At 40.6% G+C, this 15,988-nt stretch overlaps 1 protein-coding gene across 7 annotated transcripts in view; it reads right to left on the bottom strand.

Moving 5' to 3' along the window:
- LCTL (lactase like) overlaps positions 1-15,988 on the bottom strand; it is a 170,127-nt gene that overhangs the window by 55,275 nt on the left and 98,864 nt on the right. For 5 of the 7 annotated variants that reach the window (XM_073001098.2, XM_020780434.3, XM_073001099.2 and 2 more), the window contains one exon: positions 8,549-8,776. The exons of 1 other annotated variant lie outside the window; for it this stretch is intronic. In XM_073001098.2, coding sequence (XP_072857199.2) covers positions 8,549-8,776 — 228 coding nt within the window. The remainder of the gene's footprint in view (positions 1-8,548; positions 8,777-15,988) is intronic. One more of the 7 variants, XM_020780436.3, reaches the window with a different exon arrangement.

Consider the following 15,988-nt stretch of genomic DNA (forward strand, 5'->3'; position numbering starts at 1 on the left):
AATAGAAATGAAAAATTAGAAATGACAGCTCAAAATAATAACAATAATAATAATGCTTATGCTAATGTAGGGAATGTAAAAATAGATCTCAAGAAATTTCTCCAATATAGAAAAGGTGACTGCCCAGAATCATTTCTTATTTCCTTTGAGCGACCTTGCTGGGACTTTAATGTGAGAAGAATGAATGATTGTGCTAAGGTCTCAAATAAGTGGGGATTTAGCTGATCTCTATTCACAAATGCCCCTAGATCAAGCCAGAGTCTTTGAGGCTTAAAGAAAAATGGTTTATTCGAGGTATGAAATCAATGCAGAACACCTGTGATGAAATTTCATGCCCTGACCAAAAGCCTGATGAATTGTATTCCCAATTAGGGGCAAAATTAGTTCAATGCTTGGAGAAATGGATGGAGTGTAAGAATGTCATGTCTCTAGAACAAATGAAAAATGTAATAGGGCTGGAGCAATTTTATTCTGTTCTCCAAGGGAGGGCAAAGTGAAGCCCCTGAGGAAAAATATTAAAAACCAGCTGAAATAATAGAAGGGAATGAAACAGCTGATCTAGTCACTATGAGGAATCCTCATAATCAGTCTTTCAGAAAAGAACAAAAAGGAGACCCTACCTTAAGTGAATGCTTTAGACAAGCTAAGGAAGGGCCCCTGAACCATGAAAACCCTGAAAGATACTGTGTGAAGAGAGGTCCTAGTGAATCCTAAGAGGGGAGGGGAAAGCATACATAAACAACTAGTGATTCCTTTCAAATATAGAGAAAGAATTATAGAAAAGGCACACAAAGACATATTTGCAGCCCATCTAGGGATCTCACAAACTAAGCAAAGGATTGCTCAAAATTTCTACTGGCCTGGGATGGGAAAGCAGGCCAAGTTATATTTTTAAAGCTGTGACACCTGCCAAAGACTGGGAATGACAAGACCAAGGCTAAGCTGTGTCCTTTGCCAGTCATCTCGACCCCATTTCAAAAATAGGCCTAGACATAGTGGGACCCCTACCCAAAGTGACCAAGCGAGGGAATTGATTTATTCTATCCATAATCGATTATGCCACAAGGTTTCCAGAAGCTGTACCATTGTGAAATATTGAAACATAGACTGTGGCAGATGCACTAATAAACTATATGTGTCGCATGGACTTCACTTCTGAGATTATTACCGACTTGGGGACTTCATTTATTTCTAAACTAATGAAAAGATTGTGGCAAGTCTGCAGGATTACTTGCAGCACGTTATTCCCTTATCATCCCCAGACCAATGGGTTGGTTGAGAAGTTTAACAGTCTCTAGAGCTAGCAGCCGAAAATCTAAAGAGCAATCAAGTAAAGCAAAAACAATGGTACAATAAAAAGGCAAGGGAAAGAGTATTTAATCCTGGAGACAAAGTGTTAATGTTAAAACCCATTAAAGGGAATAAACTTCAACTAGCATGGTCGGGTCCATTTAGAGTAATTGTTAAAATGAGTGACATAAACTATGTAATTCAGGAGGAGGGAGAAGGCGGCAGAAGGGTTGTACACGTAAACAAGATGAAACCATATTAGAGAAAGAAAAATTCTGTTGTGTATGCCATCAGGAAAACACCCAGAAAAAAACTGAATTACAGTATTGGGAAGGAAAGGGTGTACCCCAATATAACCCAGAGGAAGCCAAAATTAACCTTACTATGTCACAAGAGCACAAAATCAACCTGAAATGGTTAGCCAGTTACTATTGGCGCTTTGTGCCGAACTTCAGCAAGATAGCCACCCCTTTGTTTAATGTAACCCACAAGAAACAAGCAGAGAAAATCCAAGGGATGACAGAATGTGAGAAAGCCTATGACCAATTGAAGACAGCATTGACTGCAGGTCCAGTTGTGAGAGCTCCAGACTTACAGTGTGAGTGTACTGCCTACACAGATGCATCCAACGTCGGGTGGGAGCCGAGCTGAACCAAGCTGACAATGATAGAAACCATCATCCTAGGACCTATCTTAGCAAGAAGCTGCAGGCGAATGAGAGACACTTATCTACGACTGAGCAAGAGTGCCTAGCCAGAGTCTGGGCATTGCAAAAACTTTTGTGGCTAAGAACTATTCAAGCCAATAAAAACAAACTGATGAGATGGGCCCTACATTTGCAGGACTTTGATTTCAAAATCTGCAACGTGAAGGGAACTATTTGTCACATTCCCGGGGGGGGTACAACAGCAGAGTCCGATAAACCAGTCCTATGTCAAGAATTCAGGGAAAGCAGAGCCGATAACCAAATACTAAAGCCAACTCACACAACATAGTCCAGGGTCAGAGTCCAAAGCCAAGGGTCCAGAGAACAAGGTTCAAGGTTGTCAGGAGCATGGATGTAACCCAGAGGTTTGACTCATTGCTTCCACAGACTTTCAGCCGTCTGAGAGCTGCTTATATAGTAAAAACAGTCCTTGAACTGCTGGAAGCCTTTTCATCCTGTCAGAACTCAGGGCTAGTTGATTGGATGTTTCTGTGGGCAGCCTTCAAGTGATCCTCTGACCTTTTTTGTCATAATTCTTCCCCTCAGCCCGGCCCTCAGCCTGTCAACTGGGGGAGGAGAATCTGGAGGCGATTCAGGTGTTTGTATTTCTAATTGCTCAGCATTCTCCTCAGCTACAGTTAACCTTTCGGATCTTCGGCTGCACTCATGACAGTATTTAATTAATGGTAAGTAGTGTTATCTATGCAAAATTAATGTGAGTTGTATTAATGTAATCAAGGCAAATAGTGATAACTGTATTGATTGGGTTAAATTTATAAAGTAATAAGTTTCATGTGCTCAAAATAGTAAATGATAATAGAAAATACGCATAAACACTGTATAAGTGAAATATATTTAATATTTAGCATAGTATTGTGAAAATGTTTTGGATAAATTGTTCACTGCTTAATTGTGTTGTTCATGAGAGTAAACTACAAGGTTTCCCCCATGAAACAAACTTTTCCTAGAGGGGAGGTATGTGACGGATACCCCCATCATGTCTGTCACTCAAAGCTGGAGCTCATTTGCATAAACCTATGAGAGGACAGGAGGGGCAAAGGCAGAGAGTCAGTTAAGTAAGTTAGAGAGTGAGTGAGAAGAGGAGGAGAGGTTTGCAGAGAGAGAGAGACAGTCAGAGATAGAGTGAGAACTGTAACTAATAACGATAAGCTGGTTAAAGTGAATAAATAAAACAGGAGGTGATTGAATGTGTGGCAGAATATATGACATTTCAATTATTTTGATTCTATGAAATGAATAAAGAACATCTATGATCCTGAATTACCCTAATTTTCCTAATACCCTTTAATAAACCAGTTCTGTTGTTGGCAGCTAGTGTCAGACTAAAGTCCTTTACAGCATAGATAAAGAAATCCATTGGTAGCAGCGAAAGAAAGAGGGAACATCACCAGTGCAAGCCCTTTGGGTTGAGAAAAATAAATAGGGGCATGGGGCAAACTTAACGACCATTTCCCATAGGAATGCATTGAAATGCAATTAATCTGTTCTGGCCAAAGGAAAAAATCACCAAAAAACCACAAACCACTGCAAGACCCATCAGAAATGTGATTAATCAGTTCCAGCTGAAGGAGGAGAAAAAGAAAAGCAAGCAAACCGTACTTGCAAAAATAGCAAAGCAGAAAGGAAGCAAAGCATGCAAGACCCATCAGAAATGCAAAAAAGCAAAGCATGAAAGACACATCGGAAATGCAAAAAATGCAAAGCAAAAGGCAACCAAACCCTGCAAGTCCCATCGGAAATGTGGGGGGACCCCAAAAAGCAAACAAACCCTGCAAGACCCATCAGAAATGGGGGGAGGGAAATGCAAACAAACAAATTTTTGTATTTATTTATTTATCACATTTATTTATTACCCATCACAGCACAGAAACATAACCCCCCAGTCCAAAACCATGCTGCAAACCCCACCCAGAACAGTTTTTAAAAAGCAGAAAGCAGCACCTTACCTTACCAGGCAGACAGAAGCCTCCTCCGATCACACTCACTCTAACTGTTGGGGCAAAAGAGCTACAAAGAAGCAGCCTCTTTGCCTACCAACGGTTAGCAATTTGAATTCCCTGCCTTTTTCCCCTGCCTTTTTTTGGTTGTAACTCAAAGCTCTGGCTTCAAGTCAAAGCAAAATTTTGCGGCCAGAGCTGGTCATAACTTGAAATGGTCATAAGTCGGGATGTTCGTAAGTCAAGGCACCACTGTATTGATTAAAAGCCAAATCTTTTTATTTTCTGGCATTGTGTTCACTAATGTTAAACAAAGAAAAAACAACCAAGCCCCAGATGTCTTACTCTATATTACTCTAGCCACCTAGAGTGGACTAGATAGGCAGGATATAAATAAAATAAATAAATAAATAAAATCTTTACAGAGACAGAGCTGGATATTAAAATGATTCTGCTTTCACAGTTGTACCATATGGTTGGTCTTATTGCAAACATTCAAGCCATCCTGCTTTTAATGTAGCATCTGATGAAGCAAGGTGCTACCAGAGGTTTCATGAACGTGTCATATACACAGCCAGACACAAAGTTTTGCAATCAGATTTGATGGGCGGCTTACCTACAGAGTAAATGGCTCCATTAAGGTCAACAGGAAAGGCACATATGTGTCTTGGCAAAACAAAGCAAATATAAAACTAAACAAACTCCCAAAACCTAACAGAAATGCCCTAGCATTTAGTCTGCCTAAAATTGTAGCCACACATGTAAATCCTTCCCATGTAACATTATCTTCATTGGCTTTATTGGAGAAGAAACTCAATGTCAGAAACCATACACACAGCACACTTTTAACTGTTCAAAGCAAAACAACCAAAATCCTCTCTGCACCTCACAAAGAAAATGTAAATTCATTGCAAAGTTAAAGATGATGACATTAGAATCATACAACTGTAGAACTATAAGATATTTTAAGGGTCATGGAGTTCAACCTCCCAATGAAGAAAGAAATTCATAACTAAAGGAGTCTACCACCTTCAGGTAGTCCACAGATGAACAGGTTCTTCTACCAGGAGATTGTTCCTAATACAGTGGTGCCTCGCTTGACGACATTAATCCATTTCAGCGAAATCGCTGTAGAGCAAAATTGTTGTCAAGCGAAATAAAAAAGCCCATTGAAATGCATTGAAAACCGTTCTATGCGTTCCAATGGGCAAAATACCTGCTCATCCAGCGAAGGTCCTCCATAGGGTGGCCATTTTCTGCTCCCTATATAGTGAAAAATCCATCCTAAAAATAGTGGGGAGCCATTTTGCACAGTGGGCGGCCATTTTGGAAACCCGATGATCAGCTGTTTTGATCGTCGTAAAGCAAAAAATCAGTTCCTGAAGCAGGGAACCGATCATCGTAAAGTGGTTTTTCCCATTAGAACATCGTTTTGCGATCGCAAAAGCGATCGCAAAAACCTAATTGTCAAGCGGATTCGTCGTTTAACAAGGTAATCGTTAAGCAAGGCACCACTGTATTTAACTGAAACATTTTGAGAACAAGAAAGAATATCAATTAAAACTGTACTTCATGTGAATGTACTACATGACCTTACACATATGTTTCTTATCTCAGCCCTTACACTTACTACAGTATAAAGACTATCATCTTTACCTAATTTGCAGGATTGTTGTAACAATTATTGTACTTTATACAGCTGGAATACTCTGAACATTCAAAAACCCATTAAAGTGGCTAAATGTTTTAATAAACATCTTATATTTTTCATCCTGATCAAAGTGGCTAAAATCCTGTTGGTATGACTATACCTGTGGAAGGCTACTGATGTTATCACCTTAGAATGATTTTCAGAAATTAAACATTTCCTGCTCCTGTCCTGTTGCTTCCAAATAATCTTTCATCATTTGGAAGCCATGGTAACTGCAGGACAGGAGGAGGAAGTCTTTAATTACTGAAAATCACTGCTATTGGTAAAATCTTCTCAGAAGTGATTATTTTCAGAAATTAACTACTTGCTCTTCCCATGGAGAAGTCTCCATGAAACAGAGGTGGGAAGTATTTAAATTCTGAAAATTGCCTCCTCCTAATGGCATCATCAGCCTTTTGTGGACATAGTTGTGTTAGTAGGATGTCAGCCAAAATATTAAGAGGAAGTGATATCATCAAAATTGGCAGAAAAAATATGGAATTTGAGATATATTAGTAATATATAGTGTATAAATATATTTAGTATAAAGTAATCCAACATAGTGATGGTAATAGTAATATAACACATGTGTATGTATATTGCACATGCACAAAAGTTTGAAGAAAAGCATTTGTTGCCAACATTTAACCTTGAGATGCAACAGCATGCCTCTCCAGATGCTGTTGCAAATCCCATAATCCCTTATCCATGGTGATGCTGGCTAAAATGAACAGGAGTTGCAATCCGACATCCTTTGGGGGAACCCCCACCAAAAAACCTGCATGAAGGATAGCTCAAAATATGCTTTCTGACACAGACACCTTTACCATGCCTAAAATGGCAGCCAGCCTTTCCTGTTATACTGTTGCTTTAAAATAAAATAACATTTAAAAATGTATGCATATAAAAATACCCCACAATTGGGGGAAAATATTCCCCTTCTCAATGACCCACACTCTGGGTGTGAAATTGGTAGTGAATCAGTTCATGTGATTTTTTAAAAGGACATTGCTCTGAAGTTTCTAATTCTCTCCGTGCTCTTTGGAAAAAAAATTATACAAAGGATGGTGGCCTTTTCCATGCTATTCAGTTTGAATTGTTTCAACAGATCACTGCTCAGGAGAAGTGAAATCCTGCCTAATGAAAACCAACCCTACTAGGAGAGCTCCTCATGCCCTTTTGCTAAATTTAAAGTTCATAATATTTATCAGTAATGTGTTTACATTAAGAATCAAGCTACAGAAAAAAAATCTTTGAAATTACAAATGAGTGGGGATTTCTATTTGTTAAACTTATCCCTTTGTTCCAACATCTTAATAGCATAATCTATTCTGGAACCAGTAAAAACTATGGCACTTTCATTTACTTTCACATACAAATCAACTTTGCTGTCTATAAAATGCTCTTCACAGAATGTGAGTGTTTCACATTTCTGATTCTAAGGGGTAGAACTGGAAGCTTTATTGCAAAAGCTAATACAATAGTGTTACTTTTTTTGCAAAAATAATTAGGGATGGAATTTTCAGATTTACTGTAATTCTCCATTCTGGTGATTCTACATATTTTATAGGTACCTTACAAATACCTGCATGTGATATCACCCTGGCAGAAAGGCCTAAATTAGAAGCCTTTGTGGTTTAGCCAGGCCAAGCTCTGCCCAGGTTTCCTGGTCCTTCATCAGTGGAAGCCTTCTTTCTGAGCTACAAACTAACTTAGACCTTTCTTCTAGGCAGATTACATTCAGATATTTGTAAGGTGTAGACAGAACCTCCAGAATGGAGAATGATGGTAACTGCAGTCCAGAAAATCCAAATGTCCCATACTTATAAATAATTTGATGATCATTGTTCAAAAGTAATAGGTAACACTCATTAATTTCTAAAAGCATTATTAACATGTTACTTTAGAAAGGTTTAACAATTTAAAATGCAAACAAGACCTCGAAGTACCCCCAAATTCTGTGGAATGCCCCCAACCTGAGTGATGTATATGTTTTGTATTCACTGACACCACACTCTTTACTTTCAACCTTGCCTTCACCTTTCATTCTCCTTGCTTCAGTCATTAATCCCAATGACCACATCAAATCCTAGTGTCCCCTTTCCATGAGGAAAAATATCTTCTATTCCACAGCTTGCTTTATAGTGTCATATGAAGAAAGTAAATCCAAACCAGATCCAATGCTGGTTCCTCCGTTTAGGTGTGAGTCATGCAAAGTTTAACCCTAGCAACAGCAGAAGCATTGCTACATATTTTATCTGAAAACACCCCACTTGTTATTCTACCAGTATGTCACTAGTGGCTATTTTCATTCCTCCCATGGATACAACTCAAGACAGTCATTTCATATACATAATTTTACTTTCCTCTGAAGATGCTGGCCACAGAGACTGGCGAAATATTTGGAAGAAAACCCTTAAGAACATGGCCAAACAACCCGGAAAACCCACAACCACCAGTTTCACTTTCCTTCAGTTGACTACCCCCACTGTTAGACCTCGGGTTGAAAGTTGCTCAATATAGTTTTCTCTTTTCCTCACTTTTGCTGCTGAATCTCTGCAAATTCTATTTATATTAGTGATTCTGAATACTTTCCCAAATAATTGTAGCAATAAATAAATATATAAATTCATGTGCAACAATAAAATTAGTGCTTTTCACAAAGCTATAAACCCTAATATTTATCCCCCACAAAGATCACATTATCAAGGATATAGCAAAATACTAATTAGTACAAGGCTTCAAAACTCTTTTTCCAAAATCAAGATCATCCCATAATTATTCTGAACAAAACTGCAATTTCAAAACTGCACTGCAGAATAGCACACCAGATTAATTATACCAGACTGCAGCAATAACCTTGAATTAAAGCAGCACAACTTTCTATTTTAAAGGAACAATTGCCTTTCTGGTTGATGAAACCTGTCGTCCCATCAGGTAACAGACGTGACCAGGAAAGAGAGAAGCGATAATGAGTCAATCCAAGCTGTTTGATACATTTCAAATCTTCCTCCCACAGAGTATAGCTGCCACAAGCTACATCACCAGTGTGGTTCTTGAAAACCCGATCTCCTCCCTGATGGGTGAACGTGTCCCAAACATTGAGGCCTTTTCCATCTGCATCCCAGCCACCTGATTAAAAAGAAAGCAATTGTAAAACATATGTAAAAATAATGCTCTTTGCTACATATTGCTGGATGAAGAGAATCTAAGTATCTTGTAAGCAAATCATACAGCACTATCTTCAGTTTTAAGCATATATCCCTGAATTACTGTTGCTATGAATTTATTTATTTTCTGTTTGAAAAACTTCTTTTTTGAACGTTTTCAGATAAGGGTGATTATGTGCCAAACACACATTTTTATACAAACACCAAATTTTGCAAACCTTTGTAGGAGATACAACAATCTTTTACCAACCTGTCCCTCCCTACCCCCAACTGCAATTGCTATCCTTGATTGTTGTGACCCATTTGCAGTCACAAACATCATCTGAAGGGTATAAAATATATTTAAACATTGTCTAATGTTTACACTGCCACAAACAGCACCATCTTCTGTTTCATACCGTCTACAATAAAGAGGTTAATTGTCCTGTGATGCTTAAATTTACAATGGTGCCAAATTTTAGAATGGGCTGCGGTGTAGAAATGGACTCTTGTGCTGCTTATGACTGGAACATAAAAAAAAATCTCAAAGCTTATCTTGAACTGCACAGAAACCTATTTCAAAGGTCAGGTCAGATTAATAATGAGCTGTGTTCCAATTATCTTCACTGTCGCTGTCACAGCCTTCCTGCCATCACCTAGACCTCTCCATCCTAAATGATGTGACAGAAGTCACTGTAGTACTAGAGAAAAGTAGTACTGATGTTTCCTTCAGTAAGGTTTTCCAGGTGTGGGAAAAGTATGTTTCCCAGAAATTTATACTACAACACTTCTGTGCCAAGCATTTTTCAGCATAATGGGGATATCTCTCTTCAACCTAAGTGTGTACATAATTCCCGCCCCTTAGCATGTGAATGTGTACTGTTTAAGGTGGTAAGTGGTGGGGAACAGAATGGATGAAAAGGAGCATGATGAGGTTTTTACATAAACAGTGCTGTTGGAACTGGTGTTGGAAGAAGACAGGAGAGGAAAAGCAAGGTAACAGAAAAGAAATGAAGGAGAGATAAGTTATTGAAGAGGCATAATCAGCAAAGTGCTGAGGAAAAGGAGAAGGAAGATACTTAAATAAGTGAAGACTGGTGACACAAGATTCGAGACAGGCAGCAATGGCGTACAAGAACCCAGGAAGTGGTTTCTCAGTTTCACTTTGCCTCACTAAAAGTACCACTATATTCATTGTGAAATGTTCATGTTAGGTTTACATTCTTATAATTGTTATTTTGTTATGTAAATCTTGCTATAATGTGCTTGTTGTCTCTTGGATAACTACCAACCGTCTTTCTATGTCCTAAAAAAAAACCCTGAAGTATTATTTATTTATTTATTTATTTATTTATTTATTTATTTATTTATTTATTTATTTATTTATTTATTTATTTATTTATTTATTTATTTATTTATAAAAGCAAAAAGCAAAGCATTCTGCTTATATACTGCCGCATAGTGCTTCGAGCACTCTCTGCGCGGTTTACAAGTTAATTATGCAGGCTACATGTTGCGCCCCCCCCCAGCAAGCTGGGTACTCATTTTACCGACCTCAGAAGAATAGAAGGCTGAGTCAACCTTGAGCCGGCTACCTGGGATTGAACCCCAGGTCGTGAGCGCAGTTTTGGCTACAGTACAGCAGTTTAACCACTGCACCACGAGGCTCTTCCAATTAATTAATTAATTAATTAATTAATTAATTAAACTTATATGCTGCCCACTCTACCCAAAGGTCCCTGGGAGGCTTACAACAATTATTATGCACAACCGTTGTCACAGCTACTGCCAAATAATTTGTGGGAGAAAGGGAGCTATAGCAAGGAAAATATTCTTCAGCATCTATTCACTTTACAATGATGTCATGACAAATACAATGGTGTCCAAGACAGAATGGGTTAATATATTTTCTGAGGTTTATGAGAAAATATTTCAGGTGAGATAATCAAGGGGAGATTTCAAACTGAGTTCCAACTGTGGGAGTAGTTTTCATATCAAAGGTTTTAATAAAATAACTTCAGGATTTGTTAGGACGCCAATTAAAAACTACAATGGTATGTATATGTGTATAACACACAGTATTTCCAAGATCCTGGAACATCTAATTTAGGTATAAGTAGAAAGCATCTCAGTATCTGCTGGTAGATATTTTCGTGGTCCAAAGTAGATTGACAAGGATTTCTGACTACAAACTCTTTGACTACATTAATAAAATGTTGCCGCTCAGAGTAGACCTTTGGTCTAGATGGGCAGGGTAGAAATCTAATAAAAATAAAATAAATAAAATAATAAATGAATAAATTTACACATATACAGTGTATACTCCTAAAATATTTGGTTAAAATGAAGAAATTGTTTCTTTTTTGAATAAAAGAAATGTGAGATCCATTTGATCTTGGTACTGAAAATAAATGCCCAGCTTAAAATTGTCCTATTCTGAGTGCACATCTTTTGCACCAAGCTCTCCTTCATGGATCTTGAGGGTTGAGTAGCAAACTTTATGTTTTAAATTTGTCACTTTTTGCAAAGCAGCTGCCCCAGGTGGTAAAATATGTGTTTGCCAAAGTATGCAACTTTCCTCATCTCTCACTCTTTCATTTTGGCATGTTTTGCTTTATTGGTGGCTAGTAAAAGGTAAACACAGCCTTAATTTGCACGTGAGACTGCTGGGACACAACTCTGAAAAAATCACATTGTGGTGCTTGTGGTTGTGGTGGAGAAGTATGGATTACCTACGTGTCAACATGGTTCTTTGAGGGGTCCTCCATGAAGTCACACATATGGATTATCTAATGTGCATGTGTGAAGCTTCAGAACATTCTAGAGCTTCAAAACAGATACATTAGTCTCCTCCCCATCCCAGCCCCTTTCATTCCAGAGGTGAAGAAGGACTAGTGAAAAATGAGGGTGGCACAATAGGTTGAGACAAATGGTAGTGGGAGACCACTTTAGGAAGGACGGAGATCTCAGGATATGCTATAACGTTATCTTTCTAAAATTGCAGATACAGAGAGTCATGACACAAGACACATAACATGCATGCCCGACGAGCTGACATTACAACAAGGAGGAAGGCAGTCTTTCAGGTAAGTAGATGAAGGTCACATGTAGCCATGGGTTCAAAGGGGGGGCTTGTCAAGCAGCTGAGAACCAACTGATTTGACCATAGAGGTGGAGGTAAATGACGATCAGGGTAAGTATGTTTGAGACCTTTTAGAAACAACTTCAGATGTGGATGTATGAAAAACTGCAAAGCCCAGGAGCTCTTGGACTGACAAGAAACAATGGTGGGAAGGTTAACTTTAATTGAGGATGAAGACAAACCTTGCTGCTTAAGTTGAAGAAGGAATCCTAGCACCATGTGAAGAGGTAGACTGGTTGCTGACTGACCCTTAGAAGTGGCAAAAGACTGAAAATGATGCCATTTGTAATTATAGGTGCAAATAGTGAAGGGTTTCCTAGTTACAGCTATTACAGCTTCAATTTCTGCAATATCCTCCATGCTGTAAGGTTCAGACTTCAAGGTTTGGGTGGAGAATCACTCTGTTGTCTTGGCATAGCAGGTCTGGAATTTTTGGAAGTCTGACATGGGATTTTAACATCTAGCAAAGAGGTGTAAACCAAGCTTGTCTGGGCCACAATGGAGTCAGAAGAATAACATCCATGTTCTCCTGCCTGAGCTTGGTGATCACCCTGTGAATCAGGGACAATGGGAGATAGAGAAGGCAACAACACTAGTGGAACATGAAAGCATCCCCTAGGGACTGGGGATTAGATCCAGCTCATGAGCAGTAGTCCTTGCATTTGTTGTTTCTCCTGGAGGCAAACAAATCTACCTGGAGCGTTCCCCACAGAGAGAGCAGAAGACCTGCTGGTTTAGCTTGTGAGTCTGACTTCATCTCCTGCTGAGTCTGTTGGCAGCCTCGTTGTCCTGACCCACTAGGGGAATGGCAATGGGAAAGATGTGCTGCTTTGCCACTCCCAGAAGTCCACAGACAGGAGAAGAAAGTGCAGGAAGTGAGTCCCTCCCTGTTTGTTTATATAGTGCATTGTAGTTGTGTTGTCAGTGACTACATGTACCACTTTGCCTGACAAAAGAGGTTGGAAGGATCTGAAGGTCTTGAATACTGATAGGAACTTCAACTTGTTTATGTGTAGGAGAGAATATCTGGGCATCCAGCTGTTCTGGTTTTGGTAGGAGAGGCAAAATGCCCCCAAGCCCAGAAGAACCTTGTTGTTAACAACCTGAATGGCAGTGGTCAGAGGATGGAAAAGTCTGCCCATGGGTAGGTTCACAGAACTGGTCCACCATTGCAGATGAGCACTGAGCTCCACAGTCACTTAGAGGAGCTGAGCAGGATGATCCCACAGGGGGTTGAAGAGAGAAAGATACCATGCCAGAAGAGACTGCATCTTGAGCCTCCCAGGTGAAATTACTGTGGTCGTGGAGGCCATAATGCCTAGCAACAGCTGCGTCTTGTGAGCTGAGACCATAGCCCCTGTTGTAAAAATGCATACCAATGAGTGAATTTCTTGAGATCAACTCATGGGGGGGCATATGCCTTGCCAATGATGGAGTTTAGAGTCACCCTGATGTAAGATACCACCTGGCAAGGTACTAGACTGGACTTGTCAAAATCAACCTGGAACCCAAGGTCCTCAAGGAGGGACATTGTGGTTGTGACATGTTTCCATGTCTTGTTTTCAGAGCCAGCCACTTGTCGAATACAGTTAGATCACAATGCCTCAAGTATGTAAATAAGCTGCCATGGGTGTCATACATATGATGAAGACCCATGGCATTGTGAAGAGCCCAGTGGGGAGGGCATTGAACTGGCAGACTGATTGCCAACTGCAACCATGGTCTGGCCTGGTGGAAATATGAAAGTATGCACCCTCTGCAGCAGAGCAAGGGAATGATAGTTTCCAGTGTAGTCATGCGGAATTTCTTGGTGGACATGAATTTATTGACTCCCTGCAGGTCTAGAATTGGTATGAGGCTACCGTCCCTCTTTGGAACTGTGAAGTAGCATGAATAATGACCCTCTAGGACGAGATGATCTGGTTGGATGGCATCTTTCTGAAGGAGGGAAAAGACCTCGACATTCAAAATGGTAGAATGAGAGGTTGAGTGGAAATTCTACATTGGGGGAGGGAAAGGAATTCTACGGTATATCCAAATTGGATAATGGTGAGCACCCATGTGTCTGAAGTGATGTGGGGTCATGCATGGAATAGGAATGGTGCCAAAGGAGGTGAGTGATCTGGATGTGGATAATGTTGGGTTAGAATGGGAACTGAATGGAGAGAGTCAAGGTCTCTGCTTTGGTTTGCACTCTGAATGCTTAAAGCTGGGACCAGCTGATGTCTGTGTCTCTGACGGTAGTAGGACAAAAATGAAGTGCAGGGAAAGGACCTCTGCCTGTTATAGGGTTGCTCGCAAGAAGATGTAGAGGATGGTCTCCTCCAAGGTTGGCAGTAGGAGCATTGCTGGTATTGTGGGTAAACTCCTAACTTTTTAAAAGCCATCTGTTTCTTCTGGAGATTGACCACAATATCATTTTTTTTGTATGCGAAACAGACCCTCCTCATCAAAGGTGAGATCTTCAGTCTGGTAACAGATATCATGCACAAGACAAGCTGAGCTGTGCCATGCATGACATCTGATCATGACAGAGTTGCAATAGACTTGGTCTCACAGTCTGTGGCATGGTGGGCTGACTGCATCTGTTGTGCTGCCACCGACATGGCTTACTGATAAGTGGCTGCTGCATCCACCTGAGCAGCATCAAGGAGGGCATCCAGATGGCACTGAAGTTTGTTTAGAAGAAAACATTGGTATGCCCCCATAGCCCCTTGGCAGTTGGTTACTCACATGGCTAAGGAGGCTGTAGAGTACAAGTGCCAGTCAACATCATCCAATTTATGGCCTTTGGGAGCAGGAACCTGTCTTCCTCTAGAGAGAGTTTGGGAAGCCGCAACAATTACCGAGTTAGGCTGAAGGTGCTTTAGCAGGAAGGTAGCTCCCACATTGTAAACCCCATAGAAATTAACCACCCTCCTTGAAGTGGGTGACAACAAAGCAGGCTTCTTCCAGGCAGCAGTAGGCAGAGCCAATAAGGATGGTACCATGCCCAGATGAACAGGCAAAGAAGAAGATGTGAGAATCTAATCACAAAGATGGTATAAATGCTTGGGAGAGGGTCTGTGAGTAGCTATACATAGAGACCTGGCCAAATGCAGAAAAGTTGGAATAGATCTTTATATCCGCCAAGGGAAATGGTGAATTGGTGTCTCCTACCTCGGAGTCAGGGGTGGTGACAACTGCAGATTGAAGCTCAGAGTCTGAGTTTGGAAAGAAAGAGGGATCTAAAAAAGAATGGGATTGAGAGGGTGGAGATAGATGAGCTTCAGTAATCTCCATCTGGGAAGAGCGTTGCCGCTGGCAAATTAAAAGGCTTTCAGACTTGAAGGAGATGTTTGATGTCGATGGTCAGATTCAATAACAGCAGGAGTGGAATAACGAACTGCTTAGCTGGTACTGGAGAGGCAGAGTGGTCATGCCTACGATGCTTTGCAGCAAACCTTGAACTCAAGGGAGGCATCGGGTTCGACAGCGTTTCGGCAGGCAAACTGCCCTTTGGTATCAAATATGGAGCAGGCTCCTGCTCTTGAGGTTGGTCTTGGGTGGCTGTAGACCGATTGGTCATTGGCCTTAACAAGACAGACAATGGCACTGAGACTGAAGGCAGAGGTGCCAGGCAGGAGATTATCAGTGCTGATTGGATGTAAGAGGTGGCTAGCACTGAATGGGGAGCCATCAAAGCCACAGATGCTCCCTGGATAAATGGAGCTGACACAGATGGGTGAGCTGCCCGAAGCATCCCTTGAAAGTAAGGCACGGCTGTTCTTGATGGAATGCCTGCGGGTAGGGGGTAGGAAAAAAAACTGTGTCAGTTGCCAGAAAGAGCAGTGAAAGACCTGCCTGGGATACGGGCTGTCCCCTATGAACTTACGGAAAGCTAGGAGCCACACCGAAGTAGTTGGGTCGGAAATCATAGGCGCAGTTGGAGCTCGAGTTGGGGCAGAGGCTGCTGGAGGCCATCCACCTCAGCCAAAGCTGATAGAATGGATGATGGTGGGCTGAAAGTGAGCTTCTTTGAAGAGATTTGATGCTCTTGAGGTGTAGAGGTGG

Source organism: Pogona vitticeps, chromosome 5 (genome assembly GCF_051106095.1).
Source record: "Pogona vitticeps strain Pit_001003342236 chromosome 5, PviZW2.1, whole genome shotgun sequence".
NCBI lineage: Eukaryota > Metazoa > Chordata > Lepidosauria > Squamata > Agamidae > Pogona > Pogona vitticeps.